Below are 19,749 nucleotides of genomic sequence, written 5' to 3' on the forward strand. Positions count from 1 at the left end.
TAAATTAGGAATACACTTCCTCTCATACTCTTTCCTTTTTCTGTCCCCTCCTATTCTATGTCTTTATGAGGTTCAAGTCTTTCTCAGTGCTTTTGTTGTTTTCACATGTGCTTTAGCTGTAGCTGATATGTGCAGTCTTTGATGACAGGTGCCATTGTGGCAGGTCTCTGTGACATATGCTCCATCAAAGCTCTGCACTGCCCCAGCCTGGCCGAGTTTGCTGCCCTTCTTTCCCACATTGCCCCTTGCATGTGTAGTTCTGCTTTGGCCCTTTCCTTGTCATGGCCCAATGAAGTCTCCTTGCCCCATGTTGGGGTGAGGTTTTGTGTGCTCTTTTTGAGCCCCACTTCTCTTGGTTGGCCCTCCAAGGAGCAATTCACCAGGTATGTCCTGAGCAGGTGCAAGTGTTTGGCTGTCAGTTCTTTAGTGTCCTGTGCATTCCTTTGGAGTGGGACTTTGTCCTCACTTCACTTGTCGAGCTGTCATGGAGCTCCCTGTGAGACCTGGAGAGGTGGATGAAAATTTGTAAGCAAATTTCTGCAATTGTGTTTGATGTATGAAAATGTGACATGTGACCTGGGGAGTACTCAGCTGACCAGAAGTTGATCCAGCACCTTTCTCTTTTGTCTTAGGTTAACTGTAATGGCTTCACAATTGAAGATGAAGAGCTCTCTCATTTGGGATCAGCCATATTTCCTGAGTAGGTAGATTTTAATATTTAAAAAGATAAAATTAACTTATTTAAAAACAAATAGAAGAAGTAGATATCTTCCAAAATAATTAATCCTGTTTTAAATACCTTTAACTGGCAAATAAAATGTGGCAAATTATTTGCAGCAGTTTTTTTTAAAAATCCAGTAATTTTGGTAAAATTGCACATGTAATTTGTTTTGAAACTTAGATTTTGAACTAAGTTCAGGTTGGTAAAAAACATTTACTTGGATAGCAAGTTCTGGACAGGGACATCAAGTAATGATCGAAGCCAAATGAAAAGGATTGCAGGTGACTTGCTCTATTCACAACTACCTGTTTTGGCTGGGTGCAATCCTTCCCCCGGTGCTCCCTGAACAATATCCTTCCACCTTTGTTCCTTGGCAAATAGTAAATCCCTTTCATAGCTTCTTTGAGCCTCCTTGCTATGACAGTGGAAAAAAAAATGTACAAGCTTCTTAGCTTTACAAATAAACTGCAGATGTTAAGTGTTAACTGCAGTTCATGAATGGGGGTCTACAGCTTTCTTCAGGGCCAAGAAACATTTCTTGCATTTTTAAATCTGTCCTTCCCATTTAATATTGTAGCAGAGGAGGGTATTTTCTGCCCCTGATCTTTGCACAGCCTGCATGAAGGTATTAGCACTGAGGCTTAGTTTGACTTCCTGGTGAGGCTTGGATTACTTGTAGCTTATCTGTGTCAAAGTAACCTGAAACTTATGGATGCCCACTCAAAGCTGGATGTGATTTTGCCAAATGCTGCAGACAAGCAGTAGTAGCTAGTCCTTGCTTCACAGATTATTCTTCTTCTTCAGGCAGGTCTGTCTGAAATTCATATCCCTGGTCTACAGATTGGAAATTATTGCTTTGAAATGCCCAGGATCAGAGTCATTGTGGGAAGAGGAGACTATTAAACCAGGATGTTCTGGAAAAAAGTCCAGCACCATCACTTTGTAAATGCTCAGGATACAAGAGTCAGATCTTTCCTACTTAACAGTTACGCCTGGGAGCTAAAAATACTGAAGAAACAGTTGTTATTTTGATAGATTGGAAAATAAATAATTATAAATTTTATCTCAGATAAGCAGTGAACTGCACTTTCTCCAAGCTTGATAATAGGGGGTTTACTTTTCTCTATCCATCCAGGTTTTTGTCCAAGTCATGTGCTTGTATAACAGACAGGGATCTCCTCCCTCCCACTTCAAACATAGAGGCAGTTTACATTTGAATAGAAGCCAGCTAAAATTTTAACACCCATCTCAACTTGCAATGCAGTGAAGAATTTTGTTTTCCTGTGTTTACTTGTTTTCTTTTAGATTAAACATGTTTTTCTTTCTCCTCTGAGGAAAATGGTCTTTCTATCATGTTGATAGTAAAGCTGAATGAACATACCTGTCAGCTGTCCTGTAGCACTGTAAGAAGGGGAAAATAATAACTTGCCTAGTTCTGCAATAATAGGATTTAAAAATTGTAATGATTCATTAGCACAGCCATTCTCCATATCATTAGAATAAATAACACTACAACAGATTTTCCCAAGGTTACCTTCATGTTAAGCCTCAGAATAAGAACAGCTTAGAGAGACAGACTGGCTCAATCTTTCAGACTTATTTATTTTGTGAAGTGGTGCTTAACTTTTTGCATGTTGCTTGTGGTGGTGGTTGGGGAAAACATTTACTTTTCTACTTTTACAGTGTTGCATTGATGAACCATAGCTGTTGCCCAAATGTGATTGTGACTTACAAGGGAACCTTGGCTGAAGTCAGAGCTGTTAGAGATATTGAGCCTGGAGAGGAGGTAAATGCAGTGTTTGAACGTGCTCTGTTCTCATGCAGCCCGACAGGATTCATTCTGCTTCTCAGGGATCATTTCAATTAGATGGCAATTTAAAAACAGGAAGGAAGATCTCTTGTTTCTCAGAGAAATGTAAGATGGTGCTTTGGAAAAATTAGGGTGGCTTTGGAGGACTGAAGGGATTTTTGGAAGCAGTACCCTATTTTTTGCTAAAACATGGGGAGGGCACCTGCAGCAGTCACTGTGTATCTGCCAGCCTCTCTCTCAGTTTACCCATCTGTAAAATGAGGCTGAGTTTACTGATGTTTGGCTGGTGCTTTGAAATTCCAAGATCAAAGCAAATTATTACTGCTATAATAGTTCCCAGTATAATAGTAATGTGTTGAAATTGAAGCCAGAATAAACAAGGTAAATGGGTACAGATAAATCCTCTGACTTCTGTTTGGACAGAGCATCCACAAAACATGGGACTTGGTCATATCACCTCAGTGGCATTTGCTGGGAAATCACAGAAGAACAAATGTGTGGTTGTAGGTGGAGTGAAACTGAACAGAGAGGGATAAAAATCTGTGAAATTGAGTAAGGCTCTGGGTTTGCTTTGAAAGTTTCTCAATCAAATAATGAATTTGGCAGGGAGTTTTAAACAGTAGACCTGCACTTTACTAAAAAAAATAAAATAATAAAAAAAAATTAAACAGAGCTGGGGAGGATGTTCAAATACCTTAGGGAATGAAGATACTGAACATCCTCTCTGGGGATGGAGTTTGCACAGAACTTGAATGACTCATTTGTAAGTGCTAATTTAATGGGCAAAGTTCATACTGATAAGCTCAGATTTGATTTTTGATAACATCTACTGTTTTCTGAGGTGTGTAATAGCAGCCTGGAAGAAAGATAGAGAGGTTATTTTTGTGGATTATACCTGATCCCCCTTGTGAACAGAGTGAGTTTAGTTGCTGTAGCCAAGGGTGAATGACTCAGGTGAGCAACTTCTTTTGATACCATTTGGCAGCAATGATTTTTGTCTGTGGTATTGGCACTCACTGCAAATGCATTGTGGTAACCAACAGGACTAATTCTGGCTTCAGAATTTTGTTGTGGAATCCCAGACATTTTCAGCATTTTGGGGGAAGGTGTATCATTAGAGGTAGATGATGTTGCTCGACATCTTCTTCAGGTTGAATTCTGCTTTAGAAGTTTCATCAGCTCTCCAGGACCTCACAGGTTACGCACATTTGCTTTTCTGGCATTTCAGAATTTTCTAAATGTGAGCTGTGCCTGTGTGTGGTCACTGTGCAGTCTCCCAGCCTGTGTCTCCATCTTCAGGCTCCGTGTAGCCATTGCAGGGCAACATTTTAAAGTTTTTTTTTTTTTGCTGTGAATGTGGTTCCTGCATTCCACATGCTTTGAAAATATCGAAGGGAGGAGAGGAGTGTGAGGGAAAGTGTGAGAACATGGTCACACTTAAGAAGAAGGTGAACAGCATAAAATTACATGTAATTTTACATTTGAAGAAAAGAGAAACTTTAAGTATAAAGACTGAGCAAAGCATTTCAAATAATTGTAAATGAAGAAACTGAGCTAAAGCTGTTCCTTGGTCTGTAGAATGATCAACTGCACTGTGCTTAGGACGTGTTTCTTGGGGGAGATCTCGTTTTAAAAGCACAGCATTAAAGCTAGTTGCAGGGGTTCTTTTCTGAAGACCATTGAAATAGAGGAAAACTTAAGAATAGTATATATGAAGGGCCTTTAAAATGTTCAAAAGCAGGTTTTCTTTGCTTTAAAATATTGCTGCTGAAGTAAATCTGATATTCATTCTCCTTGAACTGGGAGCACTGGGCCTGTCTTCAGAGATCTAAAGGTCTTGTCCTAAGTTTCTAAAGCTTCTAGTGACTGCTGTTGCCCCAATTTTTGTAGGTTTTCAGAAAGAAAAAATTGAGATTCCAGCCTCCAAAAAATCAGGCCACTGTAATTTATCCTAGGCTGAATACCTGAAATCATTATTTTACTTCTGAAAAGGAAGTATCTCTTTGTAGTCTGACAGGAGCCTGAGATTTATGCTGTGATAGTTTCCTTATCCACACCTGAATCTTGCTGTCCTGGGTGCAAGCCAGGGTAATATTTGAGGGAAATTCCATAACGAATAGGAAAGGAACATTTCTCTGTCAGGTTTCTTTCACAAGTGACAGCTCCTGTTGCTGCCAAGGGGCTTGGAATGCAAGGCAGCAGGCAGGTGAGGTGGCTGCAGGGGTCCACAAGCTGCATGAATATGTAGTTGTCATACTACATATATCAGAACAAGTATAATAAATATGTTTAGTGATGCTGCTTCTCACTGACTGTTTTTGGTTGGGTTGTTTTTTTTTTACCATATAGATTTTTAGCAGCTATATTGACCTGCTGTATCCCACAGAAGACAGAAATGACCGGTTAAGAGACTCCTATTTCTTTAGTTGTGATTGCAGGGAGTGCACTACAAAAGAAAAGGTAATGGAATTGGTGTGAAATGTACTTCTGACTGTCAAGGTACCTACCCATGTCCTTAGATGTAATATCCTATCTAGTTTAATTACATTTTGAAAAGTAGGATAATGGGGATGAGGGGAGGTGGTTGTGTTTTTCTGTCTTTCTGTCCAGAATGCTTTCTGATGCTCATTCTTTCCACTGGAATCATGACACACCAGGAAATTTCCTGGTAGAGGCCTATTTAAAGCTGAGCTACAAAGCAAAGATGAAAACATGGTTAAAAGTAGATAATTATACTGTGTCTAAGTTACTTGGCCAAACGAATTTAGCTCATAACTTTTTCTTTTTCTTTTTTTTTTTTTTTTAATTTAATCCTTTCTTCCAACTCCTAGCAAGTAAATATTGTTTGGGGCATTTCTGGGATAGAGTGCTGCTGCATTTCTTGGGTAGGACATTTCAGTCAATTCTAGGGGCCATTGTATGGCGTGTCTGGATGGTTTGGAGACACAGCAGAATCTGAGGAATGATCTTTTCTACAATAGCCTCACACTGGTCAGCTCAGGAGACAGTGTGGTCCTGGGTCACAGACCCTTGTGATATGCAGACCAGAGCTATGGTCATTAAACATGAGCTGGTGCCCCTCAAAGGACAAAGGAAGATCCAGACAGTGGATCTGACAACAAGCTGTTAGGTGTTTTAAAGAAAAGCACTTCTTGGAGGGAAAAGGTACCCGAACGCAACAGATACTGAGACAGCTGTGCCTGTGCAGCCATTTCGACCTCTTTTGCTGAAGGTCCTACAAGAATTGAGCTCTATTGTAGCTTATCTGTCATTCCAGACAAGATCAGTGTGTCTGGCATAATCTAATCCTTAAGTTCCCAATAGTTTTTCCTCCCATTTTCACCAGGCTTCCCAAAGTGACCAGACAATCATTTCCTTCCCCTAAATGGTGTCATTTTCTGTCATTTTTTTTTCCAGGTTGTACCCAGTATTGTTGCTTGAGGCCATTCTGTTGATATCATATAATTTGTGTTTTTCCCCACAGTTACCTTGATAATTTATCCTCTGAGTTTAATGAAGCCAGGATTTCATCTGTGATTTTCAGCAATGTGCTACTCTGGGAGTCACCTGTCACTCAACCTCCTTCAGTTCTGGAAAGAGTCCCTATAGCTCTCTCAGATGGCAGATTAAATAACAAAAGGAAAAAATCTTGCAACAATGTGAAGCTTAAACAGCAAAAAATTGTCTCTAGATTGTAGCTGGCTCCTCATGAAATAGTATGTTAGATAGAGAGATAAGAGAAAGTGGAGCTGTCCAGCAGAAATAACAAAATATATGGAAATGTGGTTTTGTCTATAGATCTGAAGGATCCTTTTCTGTATTTAAGATCATGTTATTTTCCACAGAGATATCATTTGGTAGTCAGCCTAAGGTACTTGAGCTGGTATAGCCTTAAAACTAAGCGTAAATTTATTTTAAGCCCTAATCTTTTGGAAGCAGTGACATTTCTTATGTAAAACCACTTGTAACACAAAATTGAAAAGCTCTTCAATCTTTCAAAAGAAAGAGACTTCATGGAAGTACAGAATGGCAGATAAACTGGAAGGCCAGGGAATCCTAGGATTTCTAGCCAAAGCTTTAGAGAAAAAATTTGCAGGTGCACATTCTACCTTTGTTTTTTCATTGTTTGAAGAGCTTAAGTTCACATCTGTGTCTTTTTAATAGAGAAATTTTGTATAGCAGGTGCACTTTTATTTGTAGGGCTTGGAACCTGTCTTTGTAAGGTCCATTGTGTTTCCTTCAGGATAAAGAGAAACTGGAAATCTGCAAGCTGAATGATCCTCCGTCAGCAGAGACAGTAAAGGACATGATCAAATATGCCAGGAACGTGATTGAGGAATTCAGGCGAGCCAAACACTACAAATATATCCTTTGTCTTACCCTGACTCCACCGGTGTGTGACCTAAAAATCTTGCCTGCTAGGCTTCAGAAGTACATGTAGGAGAAATACTATGACTAGTAGAAATTAAACTTATCTCTGTCCTCTTTGTGGCTGAAGGCATTATCAGCAAATTGTATAATGAGAGGCCATCGAGTTACTGTGTTCCTTGACTTCTTCCTACCCCCTAGTGAATTACTGGAGATCTGTGAACTCAGCCTGGACAAGATGGGTGCAGTGTTTGAAGACAGTAATGTTTATATGTTACATATGATGTACCAGGCCATGGGTGTCTGTCTCTACGTGCAGGACTGGGAAGGTGCACTGTGTTATGGGCAAAAAATTATCAGACCCTACAGGTAAATATGACAGGCTATTTTTTTAATGCTCTAATTAATAATCTGAACAATTAAGACAAGTTTGTGCAGAGCTCCTTCTCTCAGTATATATTGTGTAAACATTCTACCCATGATACCACTACTCAAAAAGGAATATTTAAATGCCAATGTTTGTTACTGTCAGTATATGGTCTGCAATATGTAGCAGGACTGACTTTGAAATCCTTGCTTTGGTTTCTCAAAATAATTCTGTGCCACCTTGGGTGCCATGATAATTCTGCTTAGCTGGATAAATGCTGGTTTCTAAAATACCATCATTTTTTACTAAAGAAGGGCTTCAAACTTCATCTGCAGCCAGTGTTTTGTACAAGGTAATGGAGGCAAAGCCTGTGTTGCTGTCAGCCTCCCTCAGTCTCGTAGTCCTCTCTCTCTGCAGCAGCCCAGTGGGCACGGCTGCAGGAGAGCAGAGCCGTGTCCCAGGGCTGGGGCCGGGCAGCAGAGGGAGCTGGAGCCGAGCTCAGCTCCTGCGCTCAGAGCTCAGGGTGTCCCATGTCCCTGGTCCCACTGCCCTAGCGATGGAGGTGTGGGAGAATGCTGAGGCTGAAGCCCTGCGTGGGGCAAGGCAGCACACAGCCTCTGCAGGAGATATGAATACTGTTTCTGATCAAATTCTCTGTTGTTGCAGTAGTGAGCCCGTTGGTGAGAGCCAGACAGTTACGCTGGCTGTGTCTGGTCCTGCCATGAATTTCCCAGATTCTCATCTTGAGACGTGACTTTCTTGCCAGCTGGGGGGAGCGCAAGAAAAGCTCTCCCTTTGGAACAGATGCCAACATAAAGTCACAGATCACTTGGCAGAGAGCAGTGATACAAAGAAGGAGCCAACATTCCCCCCCCCGGGGGCTCAGTACTATTTATCTTCCCTGGGACTTGCCCAGCTCCTCTGGCTCTGAGCCTGGCATTCCAGGTCAGCTCTGCCGAGGCGGGCTGTGCCCGCTCAGTGTGTGCGAGCACAGACTGCCATGTGTGCCCTGCACACTGCGGAGGGCCCCTCGCTTTCCAGCCCACCAACCATTGTGGAACACACAGAGCCACTGCTGCGGGTGCAGGGTGGCTCCAAAAACTCATAACAATGCAGGCTCTCTCTGTAGCTGGCTAGATTAAAACTAGTGGCAGAAAGTCATTGCCATCTGACAGCTGTTCAGAGGCATATGGTAGTTTCAGTCCAATTCCCAGCTGACAGGCGTCCCCATCCCAGACACAATTGGCACGGGCTCTTGGCAGTCACGGCAGAGGGAATGAGCGCTGAATGGGCAGGGGCACTGAGAGGCAGCTTCTTGCCCCATGAGAGGGGGACAAAACTGGGAAAATGCTATGAAACTGCCAAAGTTGATGAGGCTGAATTTCTCTCTCTCTTGCAGTAAACATTATCCCTCCTACTCGCTGAATGTTGCCTCCATGTGGCTGAAATTAGGGAGACTGTACATGGCGCTGAAGAACAGGACAGCTGGAGTTAAAGCCCTGAAGAGGGTATTTATTATCTGGTTTCTCCATTAATAACACCAGTTCACTATGGGGTCGTTGAAACACTGTGTGCTTCTATGTCAGTGAGCCTGGCGTGATAGGAAATGCACCATGTGTCATATTTAGTCACGGGAATTTTGGCTCAGATTTGGTTTTTCTAGAGGTAGAAGATAGGTCTGCTCTTGGGTGCCTTTTCACAGTGGGCTCATACTGCGGCAGCTGGAGTGAGAATTATGCTTAAACATTTGCTCTGAGTTCTTCACTAAGCTAAAGCTGCACTAGTGTAGTGTAAATGAAGCAGAACCCTATCTTCCCCTCATTTGCTGGGTAAGGACAGGCAAAATGCTTGGCTCTTGTAAAAGGCACATATTATTTCATTGAAGTCTGTGATTTCTATATCCAACTTAAACTAGGCATGCTTTTGATGGTTATTTGTTCTGGAACCAATTGATTTTTACATAGCTGAAGGGAATTCAATGCATCTGGTAATGCTGAAATTGGCAAATACAGCATTTTGGTTTTATGTTTTTCTTCACTCCTTTTTATTAGTCTGTGCCTTATTCTTTAGTGTTTTATTCTGCTATTATTATTACTCTATACTATGTTTCTTGACTATTTTCCCCTATTGTTGTTGGCAGAAATTTATTTTAGTTTACTAAGCAGCAGTGACTGCTTTAGCATATAATGACTTAGTATGGAATGTCACAATGTATTTAGTTCTTCTTGCTTTTTAGATGCTGGCAAGTTTTAGCCAGCAAATAACAGTACCATCCAACCATGGTGAAAGATGCTGGAAGAATATATGCTCTAAAATTTAACTGTTACCTCATTTGAAATTGGCATAGGTTTTCCTTTGCTGTGATGTTAAACCCTTGAGTAGAAATGGGAATTGTGCCAGTAGGAGCATGGGATGGGGGTAGGGAACTGTGAGGTAAATTTGTTGGCATAGTTAGTTTCCTAACACAAACATTTTCTAATGACTCACTTCCAAAAGCTGTCTACAGGAACTGCCCAAAGTTATCCCAGCCTCTGATGTTTGGGATTTAGTGGAAAAGCAAACCCATTGTTCCCTGTCAGTTTGTGAGCAGCTCGTCCAGAAGGTCCTCCTTTTTTTTTCAGGCAGGAGGAGGGGTGGAGTAATTTCTCACTGCTGAGGTGGAACCAAAAGCCCTTGCTGTACTGACCTAACAAATACAAGAGCACAAGTTTCCCAAGGATGAAATTACCAAATGCTCAGAGGGCCAGGCTACTGCAATTCCTTGCTCTGTCTTAGCTCTCTTGGTTTCCATTCTCAGACTTACAGTGAACTTTCTTCTCAGTTCTGTCTAGTGTAGCCTTTTATCACTTCTTTTCTCAAGTGGAAATCTTGCCCTGGCACACACTCCAGGGCAGGAAAGGTGCCAGTCAGGGGTTTGGCTGCCTGCAGCGTTCCCCTTGAGCCTGGAGCAGGTGAAGCACCAGGAAGTTGGGCACAGCAGCGTCTGTCTGAATCTTATGGGATCTCACTTCTGCCTAAGAAATTGCTTCCTTCCTAAAGCATTGGCAGGCCCTGGAAGGAGCAGAGGGTTTACAGAATCAAGTTTGAAATGCCTCAGCATTACTCCTGCACTAGGCCTGTATGTCTGTGACAGCTCAAGGATAAATTGGTAGGAGCAGAGCTTGTTCTGATACTGGCTAAGTCCTCTGCTGGAATATTACCCACCGCACTTGCAGTTTTCTGTCCTGGAGCTGGTTGCATTCAAAGTAGTTTTGTCAGGAATATAATTTTGAAAGGTGCTTTGGGCTCCTTTAAGATCAAAGATGTATTCTCTGAATATAAAACCTTTATTACTTCATTTTGAATTTCATTTTATTTCCTACTGGGTTTATGACTACAAGGGGACAAAAAGTAGCTAGAGGTGTCAGACTGCTTCAAACCTCTAAAGAGAGTATTTATAGCCTGGTGTTATATATGAATCAATTGTGTGAATATTTTTTTTCTTTTCATAGGCAATTGCTATCATGGAAGTAGCACATGGGAAAGATCATCCATACATTTCAGAGATCAAAAAGGAATTAGAGGACCACTGAGCCTTTGAATCTATGCAATCCTTCAAACCTTTATTTAAAAAGCCTTGTTATGGAAACCTTCAGGAGCGCTTTGAAAAGCCCTAGAGTATGAACACAGTTCTGTCCTATAATTGGAATGACAAACACACGTAGGCCTAGCTTCCACACATCTACAATTGCCTTTTTTTTTTTTAAGGAAGCATCCATGGTTTCTTAAAGGTTATGCCTTTTGACAGCTCATGTGTAGAAATGGCCATTTTTTTCTTTAGGGGTGTTGGTGTGGATCTTATTTGTGTAAAAGTAAATAAAGTGGTCTTGGCCCCTCTTGATTCCCATTGTGCACTTAAATGGGTGCAAATAGTTTTGTGATGTGTACTTTTGCCCAAATAGTTTTGCTTAATCTGACAAATTAGCAAAAGCCCTACTTTTTCTGTTGTGGTTTGGTACCCATCTCTTTTTTTTCTTGCATCATTTTTATTTGCAGTGGCTTAACTGCGAGAGAAGGGAAATGGGGTGATGAATTATGTACATTTTACAGCAATGCCACCAATGTCCCCTCAACCAGTTAATCTGCAGGTCCATCACTGCTCCTGGCAGATGAGGATTCATCACAGCAAAAACCTAGAGCTCAATTTGTCTTGCACAGAAAATACTGACACTTTCGTCGGAGCTTGAAGACTTGCACAAGACATGACCTATGCAACTTCTGGCTTTTCACACTCCTTTACAAGTTAAAGTGAGTTATTGCAGAGGAGAGCTCATATTTCCTTACAGCCATACCTTCACCTCCCGTGGATTACAACTATTGTAAATAATATGTTGGCAATTATTTTTAAAAGAGGAACAGGAACACTTTCTGAGGAAAAAGTCCAGGACTTACTTTCTCTACCCATATACAAAACGAGAGGATTTTTTTCCCTTCCATTTAGATCAATGGCAACAGTGTGCTTTTAAGGATGGGGGGTGGGGGGAAAAAGAGTGTAGGTATAAACTTCTAGCATCAAAATTGAAATATAGTGCACAATAAAATTACCTGCCTTTTTACTGCTTTCACAGTTTATAAAGTATGATGAGAAAGAACACATCACCCTTAAGAACTTAATTGTATTTTTTTCTTGTAAGCACTGCTCTGAAAATAAAACTGCTGCAACAAGGGTTTGTCAGCTCATTTTGCTGAAATCTTTCATTGCTCTCCAGCCAGCAGTTGTTGCTGGAGTATATAAAACTGCACCAGATCTACAATTCCAGAAAGCCAAAGCCATTTAACTACAGCCAAGCCTAGGAAGAGGGCACTAGCTGACTATTTTTATCCTAACTTTGTCTTGTCAAATAAACTCTTGTCCTGGGAAATAATACCTTTATTTCAGCAAGTCTGTCCAGAGCCCACACCACACTTCAACACCAAAGAATTGGATTAACTAAACATGAGGCACCAGTGGGAGCCATGCCCCTGTGAAACTTGGATTACTATTCACAGAAGGTTATTCAAAGCTCACTGTGGCCCTGGCTGTGCCTATCAGTTTAACATGGGAAACCAACTCAAGCAGTGGAGGTGCAAATACAAAACCCTTAAGCTGATGCAGAAAAGAACACAAACATTGTTTTCCTTGAAAAAAATGGTTTATTGTATACTGTGAATATGAGGGACAGCCTTGCCAAAAAAACCTTAGTGACTGAAGACATTCTCACATTTGCAAAAGCATATAAGAAACTATTTACACAAAGGCAGTGAAAGGGGTAAAAAAATTATTGCAGTCAATTAATGCTGATAGAACTTTTTATAATAAAAAGAGAAAGAAAAGAAACAGTGCAAAAATACTGTCAAAAGTAATCAGTTCTATACACAAGATAAAACTGACAAGCATAAGCTTATGTACTGATATGAATAATACATTAGAATATAAAATAGCATGCATAGATTTTTTTTTTAAAGGTTTTCAATAGCATAGAATAATTCTGCCATTCAGCCCTAACAGGAGGGATTGGGGGCAGGAAGGGCACATAACTGATGTCTCATTTTTCTACAAAATGTGTACATACAATGAGGTGGTGAGAGTCAGATCATTGTTTTGTGCTAAACTGTCAGGTACAGAATAACAGAACAAATAAAACCAGAGGCATCACAATACTGTAGTAAAACAGGACAGTAAAATCCAGTGACGTAAAACTTAAACATGTTGTCTCATTTACCACATTCCACACAATAACATATGAGAATATTACAGTCATCTGCATGTGTAAACTTTTTCCTTTGTAAAATAACCAAAGAAAGGTACTTTACTAGTGAGGAAAATATCCATGTGGAGCAACCTCAACAGGATAAACATCCTCTTACCAATGTTTCTGGCACTACAGATTTGCTTGCTTTTAAAGACCAAGCAGAAGCAAGAAAATACTTTTATTTAATGTATACAAAAAAGAAGTTCTTATACATTACATCTATAAGTAATGGAACTCACCAGCACAGGACATTGTAAAGGCCAGAGGAATAAATGGCTTCTAAAGAGAAGGTAGTGTGATTCATGGAAGATGGATCCATCAAGAGGTACTACCCACAGTGAGCAGGATACAGCTTTGGCCTCAGGAAGCCCCTAAAGGACTGGCTGACAGGTACACCAGAGGGGCTGAGCACCCTTTTCTAGACACATCCATATTTCTTCCTCAACTACCAGCCACTGTCTAAGTCAGGAGGTGCCCCCCAACCTGACATGGAAACAGATGGAAGCATTCCTTTTCTGCCTCCCTGCCTAATCAAGGAACACTACCCCTGAAATACCTGGAACTGACTGTCCGACCACTGAGAATCAATGGCAGTCCTTCCCTTGCTGTTATATAGTGCTGAAATTCTCCAATGGAATCTCCTATTTTCAGTGATTTCCAGTTCATTCTCCAAAGGCAAAGTCCTGTGGTTAAAGCATGTGGGAAACTCTCGGTGAGTGTGCACAGAAAGCACAGGCAACAAAACTTCAAAGAAATGCCAGCCAAAAAACAGCTGAGAGAAACCAATGGAACTGTTATATAAAATACTCCAAAAACACTGACTAAATTTATTTACTTTAAATTTTATATAAACACTGCTATTTTTTAACCTGTGCACTGTTTTGTCCCACAATCTAACAATAGGTTATTTATGGTTAATACCTCCACCTTTTTTTGCCCCACAGCCATCTGTTCCCTTCCTCAAATCCCCAATCCCTGGAAGCAGCTGCATGTACAATGTCCTTCTCTCTAAAGACTTAGATGGCATCTATAGCTCCCTTAGCACCAGCTCCTACTACAAGAAAACCACTCTAGAAGGCTGAGAGTGAGTTGGGGATAATTGCTTTTGGGGTTCTGGACTTGTAGCCTTTCTCACTGGCATCAAAACCTATCCCAAACTCAACACATCAGCAGTTTTATATTCATTTAGTAGAAGGGTGGTCAAAGGCTGTTTTCATGCAGTCCTTCCTCTCACGGCCAGCTCAGGAATTTGCTCCTGCAATGTGATGCAGGCCTTTATTACCTGCAGTGGCTGCCACCCTAGCATTTTTTTATCCACTAAGACAAGCAGCAAAATTTAACTCAGACCTCCTTCAGTGATGCATGAGAGCTGCTACAGCAGAGATCAGCCTGATGATTCCAGTCTCTGAGCACACAGACCACAAACTTAGCGAGGCTAACAACAGCTAAATCAGTCATCATCTCCTCCCAGGAGACCAGTGGGAAGTCTTCTGTTGGAAATGCAGCATTGTCAGTTAGCTCTGCTGAATTTTCCCTACAGATTTTTGTGCTATATCCAAGTACAAGATTGCCCATCAACATTTCTTGTAGAGTTGCTTGTGGACTACACAGACATAGCAGGTATTGGATCAAAAAATAATGTCCTGGCTGACAATGACAAGCACTATTGAAGCACTTAGGTTGGAAAAGATTGAGTAAGTCTATGTTTTGCCATTTGCATTTCTGTTTGTTTACAAGAAAGTAATTTTAAAACCCCCAGTTTTTGAAATCATGCAAATATTTAATAATATTTGTAGCTGAGGCAGCTGATTTAAATAAGTAGAACAGAAATGCACTTCAATATACTTCAAGGACTGTGCTGGCAATAGGCTGAGTAAGCTCTCAGAGATGTGTCTTTTGCCAGCTAAAATTAGTTTAGGGAACTTCTGATAAGGCTGAGCATTTAGGATCCCTGTGTGCCTAAATAGGAAAAGGTTTGTAGTAGGACCTGAAACAAGTAGGACCTGAGCAGCTGATGTCCACCATCCTCCAGTGTGACTGATGGAGGACAGAAACAGGATCCCCACAGCACAGAGCAGCATCACAGTTCAGCTGTCATCTCTCCCATCCCTGCTCTAACAATGGGAAGCATGAAATGCTCAGACCATAACTTTAACCAAAAAGCTGATGCCAGCACCTCAAAACTATATATAGCCAGTAAGAGTTTAAATTTAGAAGGCAAAGGTAGTTAAAAATACAGATGAAGAGTGTACTAAAAGAAAAATAGACACAACGGATGCCGAAGCCAGACTTACTCATCTGTTGCAAGTTCTCTCTTGGAAAGCATCAGGGAGTGTAGGCTGAACATGTCAGACTGCAAGGTGGGTGCCCTGGGAGAAGACTGCTTGTGTCAAAATTCTGTTCATTGATGAATCATAGTGAGATTTTCAATCCAGACTTTACTCCAAATGGATGAAACTAGTCTCAAACTACTGTTACGCTTTGATGTTAAAAAACATGCAACACAACAAACAGCAACTCCAAACTGTCCTTTTCTCCTCAAGGGTTCTGCTGTTTATAAGTCTGAGGGATGGAAACTAAACAGTACTGTTGCTTTAAGGCCCATGTGTTCATTCCTGCTATGACTACGAAAATTGGATGCAAAATGCATTTTCCTGTCACTCCCTAAAGGTTAGGAAATACAGCCCAAGCAATTTTGGCCTGATAAAACTACAACAGATTCAAAGTGAGAAGGTTCATTTTTTCCCTTACAAAACTGTACCACATTTCAACCATAAAACATCAGCATGCCCAGGACTGCTTGTAAGCTGGGGTGGAAAAGAACCTCTGAAGACACGCACCAGCCCAATTCACTTATGATATTAACAGATCTAGTCAAGATAAAATCTAGCAGGGAAAAATACATTGAAGTCAGATGAAAGGAAAAGTTTAAAATTACCATTCTTTGACAATGAAAAGGAAAAAGTGACTCACATTGGCCTCTATCTACCATACCAGCCACATTAGGAGTTAATTGGAAATGACTGCTTACCACATGGCCACTTATTTGGCTCATTAATAGGCACTGACTTAATTTGGAAAGGATTTTTAGTGCCTTTTTCTAATTAATGTTTTTCTAAGACACCTATGATGCATCTTTGCATAAAAAAACATTTGCTTAATTTTCTTCCCTTCAAACACAGCTCTTCACACTCTCTTATGCAATAACTTTCCTGTGCTCACTGTAGCAGCAGAAATACACATTGCAGCCAAGAGCAGCTGAATAATAAGACATAGGAACAGATTCTTTTCCCTCCTGATTTTCTGCTTCTCACATCCAAGTGGAGCAATGGGACTTGACAGCTCTGAGTTCAAACTTAATTCATCATTAGGAAATTATTCAAAAAGTTATAACGAGATAACTAATTTAATACACTTTGCTCCAAGGTTTATTCCTTGGCTTTTTTCCCAGATATAAAGCATCTCTCTGCAATTATCATGCAGATGCTGCTGAAAAGACTTTAAATGGTTGCTGCTAATTTAACAAGAGATATATTGGCACTGGCAGAAAAAAATTAGAGGAAAACTGAAGTTGACTGAAAGCTCAACTGATCCCTAAAAAAACCATGGTCAAGCTATTACAGCAAAATAATTCCTCTCCTTTTTTTTTGGTGGTTACAAGTCTTCACCAGAGACTTTGTCATCATGTTAGGCCTGTATTGCAGAGCACCAAATCAACACAGTGCAGCTGCAAACACATTCAAGAAGCATTCTGGTACAGAACCTTAGCTTAACCTCCCCACTAATTTTAGTTCCTTTAGTGTTGAAATTAAGAGTGCTTGTAGGCTTAGGCCTTTGCATACCAACCAGGGTTTGGAGGTGGGAATGCAACAGAAAAGCAACAGGAGGATTAAAATATTAGAAGTATCTGGGGAAGGGATATCAAGAAAGGTGATTTCACCATGACTAAGTAAATGCATTGCATCATGTGCCCTGAGAGGCTGTGAAATCTTCACCCTTGAGAATTCTAAAACCGGATGTGACCCTGGACAAGCCTATCCAAGTTTAAAGTCAGCAGTGGGGTGAGTGGGGCTGAGTCCAGAGACCTCCAAGGCACCTCTCTAGCCTGATTCCTTCTCTAACTATCCAACAATAGTTCACACGTGAAGACTAAGGCAACTGGAGATGCCTAATTTAAATGAGATTCCTTGTCTACAGAGGGTGAGCCTCAAGGTAATAATACTTTATTGTAATTTGTGAGAAGGTGCTTGATTTGGCTTTTTTTCCAGATATGTTTGGTTGAAAATCCTCCACTGTTAAACTCTCAGACCACCAGAGTTATTGGAAAGAGTCATTCACTGACTTCAGTCGGTTGTTGGTCACTGCACTTCACCCTACATTGCTTCTTATGATTCCCTTCAAGGGTTGCACACAGCAGCAAAAGGCTTCCTTAAAAAGATACAATATTGATTTTTTCAAGGACAAGTCTAAAACCGTAATTCTTGTGGAATTTGAAGAGTTTAGCACCCAAAACTCTCTGTCCTCACAATGTCCTGTGCTTGTGCCCTCTGTAACATGCCCAGCTGCATGTGCAGAAGCTCAGGTCTCCGTGCTGTGCACCCTCATCTTCCACTCACACAGAGCTGCAGCTGACATCTAGCAGGTCTTGTTTTTACCAGAGAGGTCACATACTGGGTCCAGAACGTCCTTACATGGAAAGAGCCCACTGCCAAATAACTGTTGGTTTCAGAAGCTGTGCAATAAAATAAAAGCCAGCGAACTACCTTTACAAAGGATTGCTTTCCTTACAGACATGTTACAATGCAGACCAGTCATGTCAAATGTGGTTCACTTTGAAGGTCACTGTAAGTTTTATGAGTCATGAAAGTAATTCAAAAGTTATTCCAAGAAAAATAAATTATATCTTGTATAAAATAATCCATGTGAGACTAGTAAAGAACCATCATTCCTTACTTTCAAGACAACTTTAAAAAGTGCAATATATGCACGCAGTGTTGTCAAGGCAGTTCCTCTTGTTCATCAGTAAGGTTCAGTCAGATCCACAATGCTGGGCCTGGGATGTTTGAAAAGATTAAATAAGTCTCGAGTTTTGCAGGAATTGTATGAGCACTTGGTAGACAAATTTGTACTGAGCTATGGTCTGGATCATAAACACTCTCTGCTCCCGCAGGTGTCTCAGCATCGCAGGAACGTCCATTTTCTGTAAAGAAAAGGGAAAAAAAGAAGCAGAAGGATGTGAATTCATTAAATCAAACAATCACGGTCTCAAATGTCAGTTATCTGACACAGGGTACTATACTATAGTTATAGAAGACAAAAAGTTTCTGTGGACAAAATTAAATATGCAGGCAAAGATAGAGATCCTTTCACTGAAGGGCAAGGGAACTCATTGCCACCAAGAGATCCAGAAACTCCAACATCTGATCTGCCGCGGCCAAGTGTATGTTAGCAAATAATGCTCCAGGAGAAATAGGTCCGTAAAATGAAACAAGGACCCAACATCCACAATACGTGTTTTGCAGACTCCAGGCCAGTATCAGCTTGTTGCCACCTACTAAATACCCACTGGGACATATTAGGCATTCTCCAAGAAGGCATCTTCCAGCTTAGTTTCACCCAAAAGAAACTCACTTGTGTACCCTGAAAATGCTCTGCGGCAGGAACTAAAGTCCAGTAAGTAGGCTCAGATAAGGAAATCCACTGGGAAGGCACAGCACTAACCCCATCAAGCAGGCACAGGCAGCCTATAATGGTCTGAACTCAAAACCAAATGAGTTCTGTGAAACAGTGGCCCATGAGCTGAAGCATTAGAAATCACTGTACATTTCATTAGGATGCTATCATCAGATTTCAGGCATTTAGGAAGCCAAAAACCTATGATGCTGTAGTGTTTTATCTGTTACAACAGGTACACGAGGAGCTATTGAGAAGTTGTTGAGCCATGAAGCTCAGCCTGCCAGGCTCAAATTCAAGCAGCGTGTAATGTGAGCCAAGCTGAGGAACACAAACCTTCTATGGCAGCAGTAAACGTAAGCACGAAGATATACACTGGTTTTGGGGAAGTTCTTAAGCAATTCAAGATACAAAACTGAAGAACAGCGACCCTATCATGCAACATAAAGTGCACTTTGTAATGCCTGCTTGCAGAAACACCAAGAGGAACTTAGCAAGTCTTTTGACTGAGATTGCTGCTAACCCTTGGAGCCCCAACTGAGCATGGAATCTGCTTCCAGGCACATCTGAAGTTTCCTGGAAAGTTTAAAATAAAAGTCACGCTGCATATCCATTTCTGTCCATATATATAAAACTCAGAATCTCCATTCCATGTAAACAAGTATTAACTCATAGGCTATCACTTTCTGAAAACAAGGCCAAATATTCTGCCACATACCCCAACAAGCTGTTATAAAAGGACATCTCTAGAGAGTCAACAAGTGTAAATATTTGACATGAGTAATATCATATTATTATCAAACAGGTGCAAAGAAAAATGGAAGCTCTTTCCAGTTAACTTGGCTAACTTGGAGAAGGCCTCCCTGTGGACTCAGATGCTTATGAAATGGTCCTTGCTGAGCAGAGTCATGTGGAACCTGATCTCACCTGAAAAACTATAACAAAAACACAGGCTAGCCTTGACCTGCACAAAATGTTCCTCTCTCAGCTTTTTTACTTTTTTATTAGCTTTTAGTGGGCACAGAGTGATCAATGCACC

The 19,749-nt window shown here is 40.9% G+C and overlaps 2 protein-coding genes across 4 annotated transcripts in view; one reads left to right on the top strand and one right to left on the bottom strand.

Moving 5' to 3' along the window:
* Positions 1–11,985, top strand: part of SMYD2 (SET and MYND domain containing 2) — a 29,142-nt gene extending 17,157 nt beyond the window's left edge. For 2 of the 3 annotated variants that reach the window (XM_038134140.1, XM_038134139.1), the window contains 7 exons: positions 633–700; positions 2,405–2,507; positions 4,881–4,991; positions 6,775–6,895; positions 7,094–7,268; positions 8,666–8,774; positions 10,758–11,146. In XM_038134140.1, coding sequence (XP_037990068.1) covers positions 633–700; positions 2,405–2,507; positions 4,881–4,991; positions 6,775–6,895; positions 7,094–7,268; positions 8,666–8,774; positions 10,758–10,838 — 768 coding nt within the window. In that variant the 3' untranslated portion in view covers positions 10,839–11,146. Of the gene's footprint in view, positions 1–632; positions 701–2,404; positions 2,508–4,880; positions 4,992–6,774; positions 6,896–7,093; positions 7,269–8,665; positions 8,775–10,757 lie in introns of all 3 variants that reach the window. The other variant, XM_038134138.1, reaches the window with a different exon arrangement.
* Positions 11,986–12,415: 430 nt separating this feature from the next.
* The window catches only part of PTPN14 (protein tyrosine phosphatase non-receptor type 14), a 110,389-nt gene continuing 103,055 nt past the window's right edge, over positions 12,416–19,749 (bottom strand). The window contains exon 19 of the mRNA XM_038134137.1: positions 12,416–18,237. Coding sequence (XP_037990065.1) covers positions 18,109–18,237 — 129 coding nt within the window. The 3' untranslated portion in view covers positions 12,416–18,108. The remainder of the gene's footprint in view (positions 18,238–19,749) is intronic.

This window comes from Motacilla alba, chromosome 3, assembly GCF_015832195.1.
Source record: "Motacilla alba alba isolate MOTALB_02 chromosome 3, Motacilla_alba_V1.0_pri, whole genome shotgun sequence".
Classification (NCBI taxonomy): Eukaryota; Metazoa; Chordata; class Aves; order Passeriformes; family Motacillidae; genus Motacilla; species Motacilla alba.